This window comes from Aegilops tauschii, chromosome 2 (genome assembly GCF_002575655.3).
Source record: "Aegilops tauschii subsp. strangulata cultivar AL8/78 chromosome 2, Aet v6.0, whole genome shotgun sequence".
Classification (NCBI taxonomy): Eukaryota; Viridiplantae; Streptophyta; class Magnoliopsida; order Poales; family Poaceae; genus Aegilops; species Aegilops tauschii.
In genome coordinates, this window is record NC_053036.3 from 338255011 (window position 1) to 338278925 (window position 23915).

The 23915-nt window shown below is 50.1% G+C and overlaps 1 protein-coding gene across 2 annotated transcripts; it reads left to right on the forward strand.

Annotated features, from left to right (window-relative positions):
• The first annotated feature begins 4331 nt into the window (after positions 1 to 4331).
• Positions 4332 to 13177, forward strand: LOC141041671 (uncharacterized). 2 transcript variants are annotated; one of them, XM_073508556.1, is made up of 2 exons: positions 4332 to 7300; positions 12048 to 12732. In XM_073508556.1, exon 1 carries the CDS (start codon positions 5984 to 5986, stop codon positions 6920 to 6922), a length of 939 nt encoding a protein of 312 aa, XP_073364657.1. In that variant the 5' UTR covers positions 4332 to 5983; the 3' UTR covers positions 6923 to 7300; positions 12048 to 12732. The 2 variants fall into 2 exon arrangements, with proteins under 2 accessions (XP_073364657.1, XP_073364656.1); XM_073508555.1 differs by having other exon boundaries at positions 5165 to 7300; positions 12048 to 13177.
• Positions 13178 to 23915: the final 10738 nt, after the last annotated feature.

Sequence of the window (23915 nt, forward strand, 5' to 3'; positions counted from 1 at the left end):
TAGGATGTGCCGTGCGGATAGCTGCTTGACCTTGACTGAACGGGAGGCGTGCGAGCGCAGTCCGGTGCGCAGGCTGACCGAGAGGCGTGCAAGCTGTCCTCCAACGCAGGCTCACCGGGAAGCGTGCGAGCTGTATGCTATGCAGGCTCACTGGGAAGCGAGCCCTTTGACTTCCATGGCTGCCCGCCTTCCTCTCCATTAATGGCGCCCGAGCCGCTGTTTAATACGGGCGGCCTTATTGTTCGCCTCCCATTCCCCTCACTCCCGCAGACCTCCACCAATGCCATGGCGCGGAACGATCATCTGCCACTAGTCTTCAAGTTTGGTGAAGTCGACTCCGAGCCGGAGGAGATAGAAAATAAGGAGGAATGGGGCCTCATGGACATGGCCCAGAACGAGCTAGCCGCGGCGGTTGCTGCCCCCGCTCCCGTCCCAGCTCCTATCCCCGCGCCCGCGCCAGCGAACATCCCCGTAGCATTGACAGGCTGGTCGCCGAGCACTATCGCAGAGCTGGAAGCCGCGGGCGTCAGCGAGGTCAACGCGGACCTGCGCGAGCTCGTGTACATGCCAGCGCCCGTGCCCGTGCGCGCCCCTCCACCCACCGTGGCGCCGACCCCCGTGCGTTTGGCTGCACCCGCCACGCCCGTGCCCGTGCGCGCGCCCCCCTTAGTGGCATGGGACGCTGCCGTCGACCGCTACCTCTCAGCGGCGCCAGTTGCCGTCCTCCCGTGCCCCGCCCGTCGATCACGCGACGACATGATGTTCGATTTACAAGTGAAGAACATTTTGTGCTGCCTTGAAGACTTCAACAACGGCGTCCCGGAGGACGACAACGACAACGACGGCGCGGCACGCCGCCTCCGCCTGAAATAGTTTTTTGGGGGTTTAACACTGTATCTCGAATTCTCGATCATATGAATATAAATTCGCAGTGTGATTGAATGAAAGATATGGTTTGAACGAACTTGCGATTTTCTCTCTTAATGTACAGACTTATCAAACGATTTTCTTTTGAAAAAAACATCAATGGTTTTTAAATATAAAACACTCATCGCAAACATTTTAGTTAGAACACCCGGATTCAAACCGACAGCTTCCCCAAGAAGCCAAGGGAAAATGTGCCGAGCAGGATTTCTGCATCCCTTCAACGCAAACGGTTGTTTTGCATGACCCGTGTGCAACCACGTACAAACAATTGGGTAAGATTTGCATATCTATCATTTTGGGTATGTTGCCATTTGTCAAACTGGAAAGATTGACATTTGTTTATCTAGTAACATTGCCATTTGTCAACCTTGTAACACTGCGATTTGTCAAAATATGCAGCTAAAAATCACTAGCACTATCTAATTTTTGCAACTAAAATCACTAGCACTGTTCATACGGACACTACTAGCAGGCATGAGTTGATGGACGCATATGCAAATGTACCATTGATTACATACAACAAGTCATCAGCCCACAATGACAACAAGGATACACGTTGGATTATAGATCATTTCCAACAAAACATTCTAGTAAAGTTTTTCTCACAGAATAAATAACAAAGCGATGAAATGAACTTCAGCTCAACCACTCGTCGGCGTTGGAAACGCTTGCTTTGAACCAGAAGTGATTCTCTCGGAAGGGCCAGCTACTGTCAATCTCAAGACCAATGCGGGACTGGTCATCCAGGCTGAAGCGGCCTATGTCAGGACCCATATTGGGACGGTAGGCAAGCATAGCAATGTCCGAGGTATAGATACAGTTGCTTCTCATAAATGGTAGTAATGTTGTGTCAACAGCAGCTGGATCGCCTTCCACCATCATTGGATAGTTTTGTCCAAGGAAGAGCAAGTTTCCTCCAAGACTTTCAATACCGAACCAGGGAGAAGGTGTTGGCGCTAGTACACTAGTATCCATCCCGAATACCCTGCAACGGATGTTGGAATAGGTCCGGAGAGTGCGACCATGCGAGACAACACATGCTTCCTTAGTAACATCAACAGTGCCCTGTATACAGACAACAAGAGGTGATCCATCGGAATAAGTTGCCAGGCGCCACCGAGTATATGGGTCCTGCTCGTCCTCATGCTCGTGATCATCAGCATCGTCATCTCCCCCTTGGTTATAAATTTTTTCAAGTATAGGTGGTGGAATGTTCACAGGACCTTGGAAACACAAGAAGGTTAATTAATTAGTAAAGAGAAACTAGCTAACCCGCATGCATGTGGATGAAACAATTATAATTACGGTGGAAGACAAACGTACCGAAAGCATGATGATTCCATGCAAAAATAGTGCCACAAGTGGTGGCAGCAAACACAAGACCCTCGTATTGAATTGCATCACAGTACTCATCCGTGTACATAAATTGATTTTTGAGCAATATCCATCGAGGCATGGAAGTAAGGAAGGCAACAAGCTTGTCGAAGATAGCAACAACTTCATAGTTCGTGTAATCCTAAGAGCGGTTGGGAACTCAAAAAATTGCTATCTTCCGTAGACGACAGTCACCATGATCGTATTTGAACTCACGTAGAATACCGGTGTACTCAACTTCTGTGCAGTCGTCTGAGATTTTTGGACGTGGAACCCGGTGACGAGTGTACACATTCATAAGTTCCCACTCACAGTTGTACCCAATATAAACAACCCAATCTCCATTTGCGCCTACCCAAGCCTTGCCCTCAAGCGATGGCATCTTAACATCATACGTATCATTATCAAGCGGCATCAACTTGCACAAGGCGAGGCTTCCCTCATCCCCGCGCCAGTCAGTAGGGTCACGGCGAAGAAGATAGGGGAGATCAAACCGCTCCTGGACCCTTGGGTTCCTTGTAATGATGTTATTAGTTGAGTCGAGAATGGTCTTGAACGAACCTGCCATGCTAGCCGAGGTGATGACGTCGCACCGATCAATGAGTTCCTCCACCACGTCATCTTTCAGATCGGGGCAAGAATAACGGGGTCGTTTCCGGCCTGTTCCCTCCATGGAGAAGATGATCGAACAATGGCAAAAGGAAGGGTGAAGGCAAATGGAGGGAGGAAGAGCGTGCGACAGCAGTTCCAAATCGAGAGGGAAAGGCGAAGAGGCGGTGGACGGTTGCCACGGTACACGAAGAGGCGCCTGGGGAGCGAACAGTTGCCACAGAGGTCACACACTGACGACAAGGGCCGAGTGAACCGCATGCGTATATCGCACACACCTTGATCTGGCTGACCGTTTCTTTTGTGTTGCCTAATCACAAAAAGTTCATCCAAGTGAACCGTATGCTATATATCGCACACACCTTCATCTGGCTGCCCGTTTATTTTGTGTTGCCTAATCATAAACAGTTCATCGGAGTGAACCGTATGCTGTGTATCGCACACGCCTTCATCTGGCTGCCCGATTCTTTTGTTCCTCCTCATCGCAAACAGTTAATTGAACTGAACCGTATGCCCTTCATCGCACATGCAACTAAAACCTGAACCGTATGCCATTCATCGCACACGCAACTAAAATCTGAACCGTGTTTGATGCATCCGTCATCGCAAACATTTTATACATTTCTGACGGTTTTCATACACCACTGTTTGCGATTATTGCATCGCATACAGTTTCTCGAAGGGTCTCTGATCGTAGTGTCGCGTTAGCAGCATCCTGCAGTAGTGCATATTGAGCTTGATATACACTTCATTCGCGAACAGGTGGCGCCTGGGAGGGTTCGTGTTCTACACGTACCTACCGCTCAGTAGTTCGCCGATGTTATGACAAAGGGACTACCGACCACAGTCTTTGAGGAGTTTCGGTCCAGTCTCTGCGTCTCCGGTGATGCTTTGACTGCGGTTGAACATATGTTGTCCATTGTACATGTATAGAACTAGGGTCTTGTATTTATATTGTTGTATCTCCTCTCTCCCTTCTGTATATTTGTACATCTTGGGAGACAAGTGGAGGCCGGTCCACCCTGTACCTATATATGTGCATCATGCACATGATCAAAGTACTATCGATGCTTGCAATCCTCTCTTTCCAATTTACACTCCCAAAACCAAAAACATGATAGTGAAGCCAACCAACGGAAAATCAATTGGCCGGCGACTAAATGCATCTTCGAAGCGGACCCTCAACCGTCCGCATTTGCCCGGACTGACCTATTCGGACATAGTTTGTATTCAACGCGATACTCCATCAGTTCGTCGACGCGTCCGGACGTCCATTTTCCCGCACATTGGAATCAAACCTGGGGGCTTTGCAGGAGTCCATACATCCACGTGATGAATTGGCGGATGCTAGCTAGCATTTGGCAGATACTATAGCTATTAGCATTTGGCGGAAGCAAACTAGTTTGGCCGAAAACGTGAAAATGGTAGGGGAGCTGGGGCGATTTTGAATTCGCCGGCTCTGTGCCACCTAGGCTCTGCGCTCGCCGCCGGTGTGATGGTTTCTGCTGGTGCGGCCGTCCCGTCCGGGCGCGGCGCTGCTGGACCGCAGCCGTCTCTGACCTTGCGCATTTCCCGCTCCGCCGTGTCTTGGGCAGACATGGCCAACGCCGACGAGGAGGGCGGCCAGGTGGAGCTCCTTGTCTCCTTGCCGCCGCCGATACTTGGGGAATTTTTGGCGGTGGCGCATCCGTCTCGGCAACGGGGCTCAGCGGCCTTGGGCGTGGCTCCTCTGGTGGCCCCATCTAAGCCTCGCGCAACTAGGCTACAGGCAATTTTGGGCTCGCTCGCCGGACCGGTGGCGGCGTCGTTCACCGGCGTCGCACGGTGGCCGCTTGGCCTGGGATGCAGTCGGGAGGGGCTCCGTGTCGGTGGGATGCGCCGGGGATCCCGGGGCCCGCCGCCGCCATGGTCGGCGGCTGCAAACCCTACGGGAGGGACGAGCGCCTAGTCTGGCCCCGCGCGGGCGGCTCTGCTTCGTTGTCCGACGCTGGCCCGCGGGATGGCCCGTGGACGCCTGGATTTTGGGGTGCGGCCTAGGTCCCGGTGGGCGGCGTTGGCGGCCCATTCAGCCCAGGCGGCGGTTGACCTAGCCGTTCGGTCGTGGAGGCTCGCCCCAGATGATCCAGACCGATGGATCTGGATCCAACGGGGGTTAACCGATCTGCGGATGGGATGGCCCGCCACCAGGGATGAGGTGGAGCGACTTGGCAGTTCGGCTCGTGTTCTTCCTCCCCAGACGTCGCCTCCATCCCTCGATCCCCTGTACGCGCCCAATCTGCCGCCGTCTTCTGTGCCGCCTGCTCGCGTGCTCCTCCCTATCTTTCCGACTCCCTCTAGCGCCCCCATCCCTCGCTCCTACCTTGAGTTCCTTATGGACAGGGAGCAAGGCGGCGGACAGACACGGCCGAAACGGCCGTTCCCCGCGGGTGCGGCGGGCGCCGGACACTTACGTGGGCACAACCCTGCGCCGGCCGCCGCCACCTCGTGACCCTGCACACGACCCCTGCCTTCCTCTGGCTGGGTCACCGGGCGACCTCCGACGCAAAGAAGCCGCTCGCCGGTGGGCCGATGATGAAGTTTGGGAAGCCTCCCTCCAGCGTGAACTGGAGGCCCGACCTAGTGGGGTGCTGTGCTTCCAGGAGGGCTCGTCCTCAAGAGGCAACCGGTCTTCCTTCCAGGAGCCCCGTGGTGGCTCCCGTGACCGGCGGCGCTCACCGGAGCCGGTGGTGCGGTCCCATCGGGAGGCCCCGCGTGAGCAGCTCGGCGAGGCCAGACCGACCCAAGGTACTAAGTATGCAAGGCGCCGCTGTGGTGCGGACTCCAGGATTGGAGACGACCCGCGGACGATGTGCCGCGGTACTCGTCGCCTCGGCGCTTCGAAGATGCTCTGGGCCCGTCCGAACTCCTGCCCCGGAAGAAGAAGTACAAGAACAAAAAGAAGAAGTGCACCCAGCAAGGACCTCCCTATGGTGATGGGACGGTTCCGGATGTTCGCCCCGCCCTTCCTGGACCAAAGCAGGAGGCTTCGGTGCCGCCCCCGGCTAGGAGCGGACGGTCCAGGTCTTGGGAGGAGATGATGTGTATCAACTGTAGATACACATGGCACTTCTGCTCCGAGTGCCCGGCGCCTCCCCGATGCCCCACGACTCTTGCATACTTGGGGTATGGGTATGAGGGCTGTGGTTTCTACTACGTCGACGCGGATCTGGATGAGGAGCCTGTCAGGCCGCACTTGGTGACGGTCTCGCTCGTTCCTGGTCAGACTCTGCCGCAGTCGGTCGTGGTTACTGCGGACCTCATTCGCGACGAGCTGACGGCCTACATCGGCGATTACTGTGACAGAGACTTCTCCTGGGTCGTCACTGAGACTGCACCTCTGGTCTTCTCTTTGTCATTCCCTTCTGCTGAGCTTCTCCGTGTTTGCACCCATGACAACATCAAATGCCCACTCAAGAAGTTCCTCATCTCCGTCAAGGAGGCCACCGCGGAACCAGATTCGGTCCCACCGTTGACCGCGGTATGGGTGCTGGTATACGGGCTCCCAAAGGGAAGCAGGCTCGCCCCTAGAGGGGGCAAGCTTGAGCACATTCTCAAGGCTGTCTCGGAGCCGGTGGGCAAGCTCTTATCTGTTGATCTCGCCTCCCTGGAGGGAGATGATCCGGCCCGTATCGAGGTTCTGTGCCCGATGCTGGCCGATGTGGAAGGCTTATCCTTGATCTTCTACTTTGGTAAGAAGGGTGGGCGTCTCACCTATGAGGTCGATCTGGAGGAGCTCGAGAGCCCGTCGAGAGTGATCCCGCCTCCCCTGCCACCGGCTCCCACCGATGACCGGCACGACGGGGGTGAGGAGGGTTCTGATGAGTCCTTGTCCGAGGATGATGACGTCCCTCTGGTGAAGGACTCCGACCAGCAGAGCCCCGCTCGCGTTGCCGAGGCGGGGTCGGGGCCCCCAGGGCTGCCACCCTGGCCCTCACTAGAGGCGGACTGGCATCGCCACCACCTGCGGTGGTGAGGCCCACTTCAACAACACCTTCGAAGGCACTGGATCAGGAGGACGATACTGCAAGTATGGGGATGGATGTGTGCCCGTCGTCCTCCCCGTGCTCACCCGGGGTGGTGCGCTACTCTCGCTCGCCTGGGACCCCACCCTCGCCAGTTGTGGCATCCCCGGCACTGGTCCCTGCTACGGCGCCGCCGTCTCGCTTGGGGTTGGGCACGACCGGCACTGACTCTCCCGTGCCCGGCTCCAGGACTCGTTCGGCACCCTCCCCGTCCATGGCGTCTAGATAGAGCGTGCGCCTGTCCCTCTCTCGGACTCTCCCGGACGGTCGCGTCCTGACGGTCTCAGAGATGGCTGCCATGAGGGCAGCGGCACGCGATCTCACCCCAGGTATGATAGCCACCACCCCTATTAATTCTGGCTCTGGATCTCGGTTTGCGATTCTTGGTCCGGTTCCGCCTGCACATCTCGGAGACGTTGCTTCTGACTGAGACATTGTCTTTAGGGGCGATAAAGGTCCTCGACTTGAGAAAATCTCGGCCATTTGCACCAAGGAGAGATTGGATGGGGCCCTTGCAAAGGCCCAGGCTCAAGCAGAGCTTGGGGCTGCGGGGAGCTCAGCTGCCACTACTATCTCTGGGCATAGAGAGCCCGGAGTAGTGGCGGGTCCAACCCGCACGTCTGTGGGTCTGGTAACCTCGGAAGCCCTTGAGCTGCAAGGGCCTTGAGGGGAAGACCGCCAACACGACTGAACCCAACCGAGCAACCGACTATGGTGCGCAGTGCTAGTGTTGGCCTCCCTCCTAGGGAGGCTCCGGCTGGCGGCGGCCCCGCTAGGAACGGGCGTCGCGGTCACTTGGATAAGCTGTTACCTCGTCCCGCAACTGGCAGGTGGGCTAATTCAGCCCCACCCGAGGGGCCTAGTAGGACACCGACGATTCCTTTATGAAGCTCCTATGTTGGAACATACGGGGCTTTGGACACCTCGGTCGGAGGCGGCAACTGATTGATTACCTTAGGCAGGAGGAGATAGATATAGTTAGTCTGCAATAGACGATTAGGCAGGACTTTACCATCCAGGAGCTCCAGGGACTCTCGCCGCACCCATTTTGCCGTGCAATGGTTGCCGACGACGGGGCTCTCAGGGGGCCTCCTGTTGGGGGTTCGGGAGGACTTGTTCTCGGTTGAGGATATGGAGCGAGGGTAATTCTTCCTGAGCATGTCCATCACTGACCGACGATTGAACCTCCGCTGGGAGGTAATCATCGTTTATGGCCCGGCTGACCACGGGTGGTCAGTAGACTTCTTGGCTGAGCTTCAGGATAAGGTCGCTCGCTGCACTACACCGGTAGTGGTGGCCGGCGACTTTAACTTGATTCGGACTGAGGCTGACAAGAGCACCCCTAATGTGGACCGGCGACGCATGTCCATGTTCAACGACTTCATTGCGAATATGGCCTTACGGAAGATAGCCCACGTAGGGGCTAGATTCACATGGACAAACAAGCAGGCGGATCCCATCCGGAGCGTGTTAGATAGGGTCCTGGTGTCTATACAGTGGGAGGTCATGTTCCGGCTCTGCTCGCTTCGGGCGGTCATGCGGATTGGGTCTGACCATGCTCCCTTGCTATTCTCCTCTGGGAAGGGGAGCCACCACGAATGCGACACTTCCATTTTGAACCATCTTGGTTATTGCAGCCAGGGTTCATTGAAATGGTGCGGGACCGGTGGACTGAAGTCGCGGCTTCCCCACCAAGGTCTTTTTGCGCCACGGGCATATGGCAACACTGCAGCGTCTCTCGCCAGTTCATGCGTGGGTGGGGATCCAACCTTGGTGCGGATCTTAGGGTTCGCAAAGGGGAACTGTTGGACCAGATTAAGGCCCTGGATGAGGTGGCCGATTCGACCGGCCTCTCGGCTGACGACTGGCTCTGGCGGTACGCCCTTGAATCCTTGTTGATGGAGATATTCATGGGTGAAGAGCTATTCTGGCAACGACACGGGGTCCAGAAGTGGATGCTTGAGGGTGATGCCAATACTGCTTACTTCCAGGCGCTCGCCACTGGGTGCTGTAGGAAGTGCTCCATCCCGTGCCTCTGGGATGGGGACACCCTCCTGGAACACCCGGACGAGATTAGATCCCATATTTACTCCTTTAATGAGCTATTCACGGCGGAACCCCGGGGTGGGGTATCCCTGGCGGAGGACTTCTGGCCGATGGCGGATAGAGTCTCTGATAGCGAGAATGCGAAGCTTACCATCCCATTCTCCCCGGAAGAGGTGGGCAGGGGCATCGCCTCTATGAAGGCGGGGTCGGCCCCGGGACCGGATGGCTTGCCGGTGGTCTTCTTCCAGAAGTTCTGGGACGTTAAACCAGTAATCATGCCAATGTTCCATGAGTTCTGCATTGGAACTTTTGACATGTCCCGGGTTAATTATGGGGTCATCACCCTTATCCCCAAAATAGTTGGGGCTACAGATATCCGCCACTTTCGTCCTATCACAGTTATTAATGTGCTTGAGTGCATTTTCTCCAAAGTGTGCGCGACCCGTCTAGCCCCTGTTGCAGAGCGCTTTGATCACCCGCTACAGATGACTTTTCTAAAAGGGCGGCGAATCCATGATGGGATCCTAGCCCTTCATGAGATTGTTCATGAGGTCAAGACGCATGGTCATAAGGGTATCTTCCTCAAGATGGACTTCCAGAAGGCCTATGATCGTCTGGATTGGTCCTTCTTGAGGTTGGTACTTCAACGTCAGGGCTTTGATGACAGATGGTGCTCTTGGATCATGCAGTTGGTCCGATCTGGTAGGACTGCTATCAATATCAATGGTGAGGTCGGGCCTTTCTTCACGTCATCTGCGGGAGTGAAGCAAGGTGACCCGATATCCCCTCTCCTCTTTGTCCTTGTTGTCGACGCTCTGGCAGTCATCTTGGATAAAGCTAGGACGTCAGGCCACATATAAGGGGTTGTTGGCCACCTGATCCTGGGGGGTGGGGTCACCCACCTCCAATATGCGGACGACACCATGATTATGGTGGAAGGATCGGCCCTTGACATAGTGAATCTTAAGTTCCAGCTCCTCTGCTTTGAGGCCATGTCGGGACTTAAGATCAACTTTGATAAGAATAAGGTCGTCATTATAGGCTTCCCGGCTGACGAGCAACAACGGAATGCGGATAACTTGAATTGTAGACTGGCATCAATTCCCATTACCTATTTGAGAACGCTGATGGCCGACTCAAATATTCTAATGAGTGCCTTCGATCCATTGGTAGAACGGGTGGCGACGCGGGCTGAGCCCTGGCGCGGACGGTTTATGTCCAAGGGGAGTAAATCGGCCCTTATTTCTGATAACCTAGCGAGTCTCCCCATGTTCTTTCCGTGTGGGCCCAATGGCCCACCTGGCCCCTGATCCGCGCTCTGATCAGGGGCGCCCAACCGCAATATGGTTGACGGGCCCCTGTCACGCGGCGCTACATAAAGAGGTGGCGGCCGGCGGCACGCAGTACGAGGTTAACCGCGTTGCCAGTCTCCCCACCGAAAACCCCGACCCGATCTAGGTCTAGCGCTGACAGTGACGGGAAGCTCCGCCGCCGCTACTGCCTACACATCGCCGCCACCTCCACCTTGCCCACTCTCCGCCATCGCCGTGCGCACCAGCACCACGATGGCCTCCAGCTCGAGTTCATCTACTGCTGCACAAGGTAGGTTCACCGGATCTACTAGCCTACTCCGATCTAAAGACCTATCAATGGTATCAGCCAGATCGGGCTAGTTGATTTTGGTACAAAGAAACAACAACAGAAAAAGAAAAAGAAAAGAGATCCTCTTCCTCAAAGAACCCTAGAAGGGCAAAGAAGAAAAGAGCGCCGCCGTAAGGCCGCGCCTGTTCCTCTCGATCCCGTCGCGCATCGGCAAGCCGAGGCGACAGAGACGAAGAACCAACCCCCCACAGGGGCAAAGTACAGGCACCACCACTGAGCCGTTTGACGGCGACGCGTTCACCATCGAGGTGCTCGCGCACGCCGGCAAAGGGGACAGGGAGGGCGCCGCCGTATCTCGCACCGCAGCTCACCTCTCTCTCTCTCTCTCTATGACAAGGAGGTGGTGGATGGGTGAAAAAGAGAAAGAGAAAGGGGGAAAGGGAAGGCTCGCACAGCGCGGCTCGACGCCGTCGCCGGTGGCCGGCGTGGCTCGACCCGCCGCATCGGGAAGGCCGGCTGCGACTCTCTGCTCTCTCTCACGCTCTCTGTTGAAGGAGATGGGGAGAAACAGAGAAAGGGGAAGGAAGAGCACACCCGCGCGACGCGGTGGCGCGGTGGCGCGATGGCTTTCGTCGCCGGCGACCGGCGTGACCGGACCGACAGGCAGAGCCGCCGCGGCGGAGAGAACGAGGCGAGCGGTGCGAGCGATGGGGAACGAGCTAGGTTTCCTCCCCCCCCGACGGGGGCTGCCCATTTTGTTCCGCCGATCGGCGCGCGTGGCCGTTCGATAGGAATTGACGGCTGAGATGCAAACCCTAGCGCGCCGCTGGGCTTCTGGGCCGAAAGTGGACGAGGCCGGCGGCAGCGGCGCGCGCATAGGCGCTGGGCCCAGGCCACAGTCGCGGCCAGCGCGCAGGCCAAGCCGTGGGCCGGCTTTTTCCGCTACGGGCCGCGCGCGCTGGTTTCTGCTGCAGCTATTTTTTTTACAAAGAATAGAAAAAATTCCAAAAAAAAGAAAAGTTTATGTATTTTACAAAGTAAAAGTTCCTGTAGAACCAAAAAAGTTCTTGATTTTTTATTCGGTCATAGAAAAGTTTCTGTAAAAATTAAAAAGTTCGTGAATTTTTATTCATGATTTTCCGCTACGTAAATAATTAATGCTCTTTTACAAAGAAAATAAAAGTTTCCATAGTATTAAGTTTTTTAAGAGCATGTTAAAGTGATTATTAAAATGAATATGATTATGTTATTTTTATGACCAACGTTGTTAATAACATGATCATGTTTTATTTAAAGGTGCATTTATTTCTAATTTTTGCCCAACGGTAATATAGATTTAATTGCATAGACAATTATATGTTTAATTTGACCAACGTTATATTAATACATATGATTGTTATATTAATGTCACTTAAATTGTAATTTCAGGAGGCTTTCATTTGATGAGTTGCCTAAAAGAAGTTCCGACACTCAGAGGTGACAACCACACTGAGTGGAGGAAGAAAGTTGAACTGGCGTTTGTTTGTGCTGATCTTGACTGGGTTGTGGAGAAACCACAGCCGGTCAGACCCACAGAGCCAGTAAGAGAGGCTACTGACGATGATGCTGCATGGGCTAAAAGGAAAGGGGACTATGCTCCTTTGGAGCAGTCCTACCTCATAGATAATCAAAAGTGGGTCAATGCAAATAAAAAATGCATGGCTTTTATAAAGAACACCATTGAGAGCGCCATTGTTGGCTCCATTGGAGAGTGCACTTCCGCAGGGGAGTTGCTCTCAAAGATAAAGAGCCAGTTCACTGGCTCTTCAAAGATATATGCCACCCAGGTGTTAGAGCAACTGGTGACAGAAAAATACACAGGTGGCAGTCATGGCATAAGAGAGCACATCCTCAGGATGAGCAATATGGCAGCAAAGCTCAAACCCATGGATGCGGATCTGGAGATCAAACCAGCGCTCCTGGTCCACCTTGTCATGGCTTCATTGCCGAAGGAGTTTGAAGCTTTTGTTGTGAACTATAACATGTCACCTGGAACATGGGACGTAGAAAAGACAATAGCAATGTGTGTTCAAGAGGAGGAGAGACTAAAAGCCTCACATGATGGTACACTCAACTATGTGCATGGTCACAAAAGAAAGAATTACAATCAAAACAACAAAAGTTCTCCTTCAAAGCCACAAGGAAAAGTTTCCTATCAGCATCAGCGTCAGCAACAGCCTTTCTCAGTGGACAAAGACACTTGTCTCCACTGTAAGAAGACCGGGCATTACAAGAAAGACTGTCCTGTTTGGCTAAAGTCGATCATGGCAAAAAGAGGGATTCCATTCGACGCGGACTACGCTAAGAAGCGAAAGACGCATTGAAGTGGCGAACGGAGTTGAAGCAGAAGTTGAAGCTGTCGGTGATATCTCCTTGGAGTTAGCTGATGGATTCAATCTTCTACTTAGAGATGTTTTATTTGTTCCATCATGTAATAGAAACTTAATAAGTGTTTCTTGCTTGGACAAAGATAATTATGAGTGTTATTTTGGACATGGCAAGTGTGCCATTTGGTTAAATAATGCTTATGTGGGTGATGCTTTACTACATGATGAGCTTTATTTGTTATCACTTCGTGAAAAAGTTTATTCCGTTTGCAATGTGAAAGAACATGTTTCTGCGTCGAATAAAGAACAAAAGAAAAGGAAAAGAACATTTGACTCATCGAAATTATGGCACTGTCGCTTGGGCCATATTTTGAAGGGGAGAATAGAAAGATTAGTGAAAAGTGAAATTCTTCCTCCGTTAGAATTTTCAGACTTAGAACAATGCATAGATTGCATTAAAGGAAAGTATGTAAAACAAATCAAAAAAGGTGCAATCCATAGCACAGGCACACTAGAAATCATTCACACTGATATTTGTGGACCATTTCCGGTGAAAAGTGTGGATGGATATGACTCGTTCATAACATTCACAGATGATTACTCTCGCTATGGTTATATTTATCCAATCAAAGAAAGATCGGAAGCGTTGGATAAATTTAAAATATTCAAAGCTGAAGTTGAAAATCAGCATGATAAAACAATAAAGATAGTAAGGTCCGACCGTGGGGGGGAGTACTATGGTCGACACACTCCATATGGCCAAGTCCCTGGACCTTTTGCGAAGTTCTTGCAGGAGACTGGCATAGTAGCCCAGTATTCAATGCCGGGCGAGCCTCAGCAAAATGGAGCAGCTGAAAGGCGCAACCGTACCCTTATGGATATGGTGCGCAGCATGATGAGTTATTCCAACTTGCCATTGGGATTATGGATGGAGGCGCTTAAAACCGCCATTCACATTCTCAATAGAGTACCAAGCAAGTCGGTGCCCAAAACACCGTACGAGCTATGGACAGGAAGGATGCCCTCCCTACAACACTTCAGGGTGTGGGGGTGCCCTGCTGAGGCCAAAATGTTTAATCCAAACATTGCAAAGTTAGATCCCAAAACAGTAAGTTGCCACTTCATTGGCTATCCAGACAGATCAAAAGGTTTTCGTTTCTACTGCCCTGACAGATATACAAAGTTTGTAGAAACGAGACATGCAGTCTTCTTAGAGGACGAAATGATGAGGGGGAGCTTGGTAGCTCGGAAAATTGATCTTGAGGAGAAGAGGGTGCATGCACCTAATCCGATGATTCAGGAGCCATTTTTCTCACTACCAGTTGCAACTCCACCCATGACAGCTATGGGGAAAGACCCGGAACCTGTCCGTCAGGAGCCGACTGAACCCGTTGTTGAGCATGAAAGGGAGGTGCAACAGCAAAATTTAGAAGAAGTGCCAGAAGTTGAGGCACAAAATGTGCCAGAAACTGATGCCCTTAGAAGGTCTACAAGACCAAGAAAGTCAGCTATTTCTACTGACTTTAAAGTTTATAACACAGAAATGGTTCATATGGAAAAAGATCCCACCTCATATGAAGAAGCCATGAGAAGCCCTCATTCATCGAAGTGGATGAAGGCAATGGAAGACGAGATGAAATCGATGAGTTCCAAAGATGTTTGGGACTTAGAGGAAATTCCCAAAGGAGCCAAAACAGTAGGCTGTAAATAGGTCTACAAAATTAAGTATGACTCTAAAGGGAATATAGAAAAGTATAAAGCACGACTCGTGGCAAAAGGATTTACACAAAGAGAAGGGATAGATTACAATGAGACATTTTCTCCAGTCTCATGTAAGGATTCCTTCAGAATCATAATGGCATTAGTTGCCCATTTTGATTTAGAGTTACATCAAATGGATGTTAAGACGACATTTCTGAATGGTGATTTAAAAGAAAAGGTCTACATGAAACAACCCAAGGGTTTTATCATGGAAGGCAAGGAAAATATGGGATGCCGCCTGAAGAAATCCATTTATGGATTAAGACAAGCCTCTCGGCAGTGGTATCTAAAGTTTAATCAAACGATTAAAAGTTTTGGATTTAAAAAAAATATTGAGGATAATTGCATTTATGCAATGTTTAAAAATGGGAAATATATTTTCCTAATCTTGTATGTGGATGATATCCTGCTTGCTAGTAGTGATGTTAGTCTACTACTAGAAACAAAGAAATACTTATCCTCAAATTTTGACATAACAGATCTTGGTGAAGCATCATATGTTTTGGGCATAGAAATTCACCGAGATAGGAACAATGGAGTCTTAGGACTATCTCAGCAAGCATATTTAGAAAAGGTTCTTAAAAAGTATAATATGCATGCGAGTAAAGCCACACCTGCTCCAATAGTCAAGGGCGATAGTTTTGGGAAATTTCAATGTCCCAAGAACCAGTATGAGATCGATCAAATGAAAGCAGTACCATATGCTTCGGCAGTTGGCAGCTTACAGTATGCACAAGTGTGCACTCGCCCTGACTTAGCTTTTATCACCGGGGTACTCGGTAGATATCAAGAGAATCCAGGCCTAGAGCACTGGAAGATGGTAAAGAAAGCATTGCGTTATGCGCAAGGCACGAAGGCTACATGCTAATATACAGGAGAAGTGATTCCCTAGAGATAAAAGGGTATTCAGACGCAGATTTTGCGGGGGACAGAGATGATAGAAAATCCACGTCAGGATATATATTCACCCTCGCTGGGGGAGCTATTTCGTGGAAAAGCTCCAAACAGTCGATAGTTGCATCATCCACGATGTATGCAGAATTCATAGCATGTTTCGAAGCCACGGGGCAGGCGATATGGCTAAAGAAATTTGTACCCGACTTGAAAGTGGTAGATTGTATTCACAAACCACTAAAGATGTACTGCGACAACCAGCCCGCGGTATTTTACGCTCACAACAACGAGTCGAGTAATGCTGCCAAAACAATAGAGATAAGGTATTATGTTGTGAAAGATAAAATCCAGGATCAAACTATAAGTCTCGAGCATATAAGGACAAAAGATATACTTGCGGATCCGCTAACGAAAGGCTTACCACCCAATGTGTTCAAGGAACACTTAGCCGGCATGGGTTTAAGGGAAAGCCTTATGATTCCTGGATAGGCCCAAAAGGAACAGAATTTGTTTCTGAACATAACGTATGTTGTAGCTGTATGATTCTAACGGCAATTAAGCCGTGACGATGAAACATGCTCTATGTACCAATATGTGATGAAACAAATAAACTAGAAAGTATAAGGTTAAAAGTAAAAGTTGAGATCAAGGGGGAGAATGTTATGTTGATCTCTTTCCGTGTGGGCCGAACGGCCCACCGGGCCCCTGATCCGCGCCCTGATCGGGGGCGCCCAACCGCAATATGGTTGACGGGCCCCTGTCATGCAGCGCTACATAAAGAGGTGGGGGCCGGCGGCACGCGGTACGGGGTTCACCGCGTTGCCAGTCTCCCCACCGAAAACCCCGACCCGATCTAGGTCTAGCGCTGACAGTGACGGGAAGCTCCGCCGCCGCCACTGCCTACACATCGCCGCCACCTCCACCTTGCCCACTCTCCGCCATCGCCGTGCGCACCAGCACCACGATGGCCTCCAGCTCGAGTTCATCTACTGCTGCACAAGGTAGGTTCACCGGATCTACTAGCCTACTCCGATCTAAAGACCTATCATATCCTACCAGAAGGTGTTCATGGTGTTGGAAATATGCCCTAGAGGCAATAATAAATGGTTATTATTATATTTCTTTGTTCATGATAATAGTCTATTATTCATGCTATAATTGTATTATCCGGAAATCGTAATACATGTGTGAATACATAGACCACAACGTGTCCCTAGTAAGCCTCTAGTTGGCTAGCTCGTTGATCAACAGATAGTCATGGTTTCCTGACTATGGACATGGGATGTCGTTGATAACGGGATCACATCATTAGGAGAATGATGTGATGGACAAGACCCAATCCTAAGCATAGCATAAAAGATCGTGTAGTTTCGTTTGCTAGAGCTTTTCCAATGTCAAGTATCTTTTCCTTAGACCATGAGATCGTGCAACTACCGGATACCGTAAGAGTGCTTTGGGTGTGCCAAACGTCACAACGTAACTGGGTGACTATAAAGGTGCACTACGGGTATCTCCGAAAGTGTCTGTTGGGTTGGCACGGATCGAGACTGGGATTTGTCACTCCGTGTGACGGAGAGGTATCTCTGGGCCCACTCGGTAATGCATCATCATATTGAGCTCTATGTGACTAAGGCGTTAGTCACGGGATCATGCATTGCGGTACGAGTAAAGAGACTTGCCGGTAACGAGATTGAACAAGGTATTGGGATACCGACGATCGAATCTCGGGCAAGTAACATACCGTTTGACAAAGGGAATTGTATACGGGATTGATTGAATCCTCGACACCGTGGTTCATCCGATGAGATCATCGTGGAACATGTGGGAGCCAACATGGGTATCCAGATCCCGCTGTTGGTTATTGAACAGAGAGGCGTCTCGGTCATGTCTGCATGTCTACCGAACCCTTAGGGTCTACACACTTAAGGTCCGGTGACGCTAGGGTTGTAGAGATATATGTATACGGAAACCCGAAAGTTGTTCGGAGTCCCGGATGAGATCCCGGACGTCACGAGAGGTTCCGAAATGGTCCGGAGGTGGAGAATTATATATAGGAAGTTCAGTTTCGGCCACCGGGAAAGTTTCGGGGGTTATCGGTATTGTACCGGGACCACCGGAAGGGTCCCGGGGGTCCACCGGGTGGGGCCACCTGTCCCGGAGGGCCCCGTGGGCTGAAAGTGGAAGGGAACCAGCCCCTAGTGGGCTGGGGCACCCCCCTTGGGCCTCCCCCCATGCGCCTAGGGTTGGGAACCCTAGGGGGTGAGTTCCCCCTTGCCTTGGGGGGCAAGGCAACCCCTTCCCCCCCTTGTGGCCGCCGCCCCCCTTGAGATCCCATCTCTTGGGGCTGGCGCACCCCCCCAGGGGCCTATATAAAGGGGGGGGAGGGAGGGCAGCAAACAACAGCCTTGGGCGCCTCCCTCCTCCCCTGCAACACCTCTCTCTCTCTCTCTCTCTCTCTCGTAGAAGCTCGGCGAAGCCCTGCACGAGACCCGCTACATCCACCACCACGCCGTCGTGCTGCTGGATCTCGATCAACCTCTCCTTCCCCCTTGCTGGATCAAGAAGGAGGAGACGTCGCTGCACCGTACGTGTGTTGAACGCGGAGGTGCCGTCCGTTCGGCACTCGGTCATCGGTGATTTGGATCACGGCGAGTACGACTCCGTCATCCACGTTCATTGGAACGCTTCCGCTCGCGATCTACAAGGGTATGTAGATGCACTCCCTTCCCCTCGTTGCTAGTATACTCCATAGATGCATCTTGGTGAGCGTAGGAAAATTTCAAAATTATGCTACGATTCCCAACAGTGGCATCATGAGCCAGGCCTATGCGTAGTTACTATGCACGAGTAGAACACAAAGCAGTTGTGGGCGTTGAGTTTGCCAATTCTTCTTGCCGCTACTAGTCGTTTCTTGTTTCGGCGGCATTGTAGGATGAAGCGGCCCGGACCGACCTTACACGTACGCTTACGTGAGACAGGTTCCACCGACTGACATGCACTAGTTGCATAAGGTGGCTAGCGGGTGTCTGTCTCTCCTACTTTAGTCGGAACAGATTCGATGAAAAGGGTCCTTATGAAGGGTAAATAGAAATTGGCAAATCACGTTGTGGTCATACGTAGGTAAGAAATCGTTCTTGCTAGAAACCTACAAACCACGTAAAAACTTGCAACAACAATTAGAGGACGTCTAACTTGTTTTTGCAGCAAGTGCTATGTGATGTGATATGGCCAGAAGATGTGATGAATGATATATGTGATGTATGAGATTGATCACATTCTTGTAATAGGAATCACGACTTGCATGTCAATGAGTATGACAACCGGCAGGAGCCATAGGAGTTATCTTTATTATTTTGTATGACCTGCGTGTCATTAAATAAACGCCATGTAAATTACTTTACTTTATTGCTAAACGCGTTAGCCATAGAAGTAGAAGTATTCGTTGGCGTGACGACTTCATGAAGACACAATGATGGAGATCATGATGATGGAGATCATGGTGTCATGCCGGTGACGAAGATGATCATGGTGCCCCGAAGATGGAGATCAAAGGAGCATGATGATATTGGCCATATCATGTCACTATTTGATTGCATGTGATGTTTATCATATTTTGCATCTTATTTGCTTAGAACGACGGTAGTAAGTAAGATGATCCCTTATAATAATTTCAAGAAAGTGTTCACCCTAACTATGCACCGTTGCGAAGGTTCGTTGTTTCGAAGCACCACGTGATGATCGGGTGTGATAGATTCTAACGTTCGAATACAACGGGTGTTGACGAGCCTAGCATGTACAGAACATGGCCTCGGAACACACGCAATACACTTAGGTTGACTTGACGAGCCTAGCATGTACAGACATGGCCTCGGAACACGGAGGACCGAAAGGTCGAGCATGAGTCGTATAGAAGATACGATCAACATGGAGATGTTCACCGATCTTGACTAGTCTGTCTCACGTGATGATCGGACACGGCCTAGTTGAATTCGGATCATGTTTCACTTAGATGACTAGAGGGATGTCTATCTGAGTGGGAGTTCATTAAATAATTTGATTATATGAACTTAATTATCATGAACTTAGTCTAAATCTTTACACTATGTATTGTAGATCAAATGGCCCACGTTGTCCTCAATTTCAATGCGTTCCTAGAGAAAACCAAGCTGAAAGATGATGGCAGCAACTATACGGACTGGGTCCGGAATCTGAGGATCATCCTCATAGCAGCCAAGAAAGATTATGTCTTAGAAGCATCGCTAGGTGAAGCACCAATCCCTGAGAACCAAGACGTTATGAACGCTTGGCAGCAGCGTGCTGATAATTACTCCCTCGTTCAGTGCGGCATGCTTTACAGCTTAGAACCGGGTCTCCAAAAGCGTTTTGAGAAACATGGAGCATATGAGATGTTCGAGGAGTTGAAACTGGTTTTTCAAGCTCATGCCCGGGTCGAGAGATATGATGTCTCCGACAAGTTCTTCAGCTGTAAAATGGAGGAGAACAGTTCTGTTAGTGAGCACATACTCAAAATGTCTGGGTTGCACAACCGCTTGTCTCAGCTGGGAGTTAATCTCCCGAATGACGCGGTCATTGACAGAATCCTCCAGTCGCTTCCACCAAGCTACAAGAGCTTTGTGATGAACTACAATATGCAGGGGATGGAAAAGACCATTCCCGAGGTATATTCAATGCTGAAATCAGCTGAGGTAGAGATCAGAAAAGAACATCAAGTGTTGATGGTGAATAAAACCACTAAGTTCAAGAAGGGCAAGGGTAAGAAGAACTTCAAGAAGGACGGCAAGGGAGTTGCCGCGCCCGGTAAACCAGTTACCGGGAAGAAGTCAAAGAATGGACCCAAGCCCGAGACTGAGTGCTTTTATTGCAAGGGAAGTGGTCACTGGAAGCGGAACTGCCCCAAATATTTAGCGGACAAGAAGAAGGCCGGCAACACCCAAGGTATATGTGATATACAAGTAATTGATGTGTACCTTACCAGTACTCGTAGTAGCTCCTGGGTATTTGATACCGATGCGGTTGCTCATATTTGTAACTCAAAGCAGGAACTACGGAATAAACGAAGACTGGCAAAGGACGAGGTGACGATGCGCGTCGGGAATGGTTCCAAGGTCGATGTGATCGCCGTTGGCACGCTACCTCTGCATCTACCCACGGGATTAGTTTTAAACCTCAATAATTGTTATTTAGTGCCAGCTTTGAGCATGAACATTGTATCTGGATCTCGTTTAATTCGAGATGGCTACTCATTTAAATTTGAGAATAATGGTTGTTCTATTTATTTGAGAGATATGTTTTATGGTTATGCCCCGCTGGTCAATGGTTTATTTTTGATGAATCTCGAACGTGATGTTACACATGTTCATAGTGTGAATACCAAAAGATGTAAAGTTGATAACGATAGTCCCACATACTTGTGGCACTGCCGCCTTGGTCACATTGGTGTCAAGCGCATGAAGAAGCTCCATGCAGATGGACTTTTGGAGTCTCTTGATTACGAATCATTTGACACGTGCGAACCATGCCTCATGGGTAAGATGACCAAGACTCCGTTCTCCGGAACAATGGAGCGAGCAACCAACTTATTGGAAATCATACATACCGATGTGTGTGGTCCAATGAGTGTTGAGGCTCGCGGAGGATATCGTTATGTTCTCACTCTCACTGATGATTTAAGTAGATATGGGTATGTCTACCTAATGAAACACAAGTCTGACACCTTTGAAAAGTTCAAGGAATTTCAGAGTGAAGTCGAGAATCAACGTGACAGAAAAATAAAATTCTTACGATCAGATCATGGTGGAGAATATTTGAGTCACGAATTTGGTACACACTTAAGGAAATGTGGAATAGTTTCACAACTCACGCCGCCTGGAACACCTCAGAGAAATGGTGTGTCCGAACGTCGTAATCGCACTCTATTGGATATGGTGCGATCTATGATGTCTCTTACCGATTTACCGCTCTCATTTTGGGGTTATGCTTTAGAGACTGCCGCATTCACTTTAAATAGGGCTCCGTCGAAATCCGTTGAGACGACACCGTATGAATTATGGTTTGGGAAGAAACCTAAGCTGTCGTTTCTAAAAGTTTGGGGATGCGATGCTTATGTCAAGAAACTTCAACCTGAAAAGCTCGAACCCAAATCGGAAAAATGCGTCTTCATAGGATACCCTAAGGAAACTATTGGGTATACCTTCTACCTCAGATCCGAAGGCAAGATCTTCGTTGCCAAGAACGGGTCCTTTCTGGAGAAGGAGTTTCTCTCGAAAGAATTGAGTGGGAGGGAAGTGGAACTTGATGAGGTGATAGTCACCCCTTCTGAACCGGAAAGTAGCGCAGCGCGGGGAAATGTTCCTGTGGTGCCTACACCGACTGGGGAGGAAGTTAATGATGATGATCATGAAGCTTCAGATCAAGTTGCTGAACTTCGTAGGTCCACAAGGACACGTTCCGCACCAGAGTGGTACGGCAACCCTGTCCTGGAAATCATGTTGTTAGACAACGGTGAACCTTCGAACTATGAAGAAGCGATGGCGGGCCCGGATTCCGACAAATGGCTAGAAGCCATGAAATCCGAGATAGAATCCATGTATGAAAACAAAGTATGGACTTTGATGACTTGCCCGATGAGCGGCGAGCCATAGAAAACAAATGGATCTTTAAGAAGAAGACGGACGCAGATGGTAATGTGACCATCTACAAAGCTCGACTTGTCGCTAAGGGTTATCGACAAGTTCAAGGGGTTGACTACGATGAGACTTTCTCACCCGTAGCGAAGCTAAAGTCCATCCGAATCATGTTAGCAATTGCCGCATACTATGATTATGAGATATGGCAGATGGACGTCAAAACGGCATTCCTTAACGGCTTCCTTAAGGAAGAGTTGTATATGATGCAGCCGGAAGGTTTTGTCGATCCTAAGAATGCTAACAAAGTGTGCAAGCTCCAGCGCTCAATCTATGGGCTGGTGCAAGCATCTCGGAGTTGGAACATTCGCTTTGATGAAATGATCAAAGCGTTTGGGTTTACACAGACTTATGGAGAAGCCTGTGTTTACAAGAAAGTGAGTGGGAGCTCTGTAGCATTTCTCATATTATATGTGGATGACATACTATTGATGGGAAATGATATAGAATTCTTGGAGAGTATAAAGGCCTATTTGAATAAGTGTTTTTCAATGAAGGACCTTGGAGAAGCTGCTTATATATTAGGCATCAAGATCTATAGAGATAGATCAAGACGCCTCATTGGTCTTTCACAGAGTACATACCTTGACAAGATATTGAAGAAGTTCAATATGGATCAGTCCAAGAAGGGGTTCTTGCCTGTATTGCAAGGTGTGCAATTGAGCACGGCTCAATGCCCGACCACGGCACAAGATATAGAAGAGATGAGTGTCATCCCCTATGCCTCGGCCATAGGGTCTATTATATATGCCATGCTGTGTACCAGACCTGATGTAAACCTTGCCGTAAGTTTGGTAGGCAGGTACCAAAGTAATCCCGGCAAGGAACACTGGACAGCGGTCAAGAATATCCTGAAGTACCTGAAGAGGACTAAGGATATGTTTCTCGTTTATGGAGGTGACGAAGAGCTCGTCGTAAAGGGTTACGTCGACGCTAGCTTCGACACAGATCTGGATGACTCGAAGTCACAGACCGGATACGTGTATATTTTGAATGGAGGAGCAGTAAGCTGGTGCAGTTGCAAGCAAAGCGTCGTGGCGGGATCTACATGTGAAGCGGAGTACATGGCAGCACAGGAAGCAGTCTGGATGAAGGAGTTCATTACCGACCTAGGGGTGATTCCCAATGCGTCGGGCCCGATGACTCTCTTCTGTGACAACACTGGAGCTATTGCCCTTGCGAAGGAGCCCAGGTTTCACAGGAAGACCAGGCATATCAAGCGTCGCTTCAACTCCATTCGTGAAATTGTTCAAAATGGAGACATAGATATTTGTAAAGTACATACGGATCTGAATGTAGCAGATCCGTTGACTAAACCTCTCCCTAGAGCAAAACATGATCAACACCAGGACGCAATGGGTGTTCGATTCATCACAATGTAACTAGATTATTGACTCTAGTGCAAGTGGGAGATTGTTGGAAATATGCCCTAGAGGCAATAATAAATGGTTATTATTATATTTCTTTGTTCATGATAATAGTCTATTATTCATGCTATAATTGTATTATCCGGAAATCGTAATACATGTGTGAATACATAGACCACAACGTGTCCCTAGTAAGCCTCTAGT

Excerpts from the sequence above, each read along its gene's own strand:
- LOC141041671 (XM_073508555.1), top strand. The coding sequence starts at position 7,261 with ATGGCTGCCATGAGGGCAGCGGCACGCGATCTCACCCCAG. Across the intron at positions 7,301-12,047 it reads GGCACGCGATCTCACCCCAG|GAGGCTTTCATTTGATGAGT; the intron begins GTATGATAGCCA and ends TTGTAATTTCAG.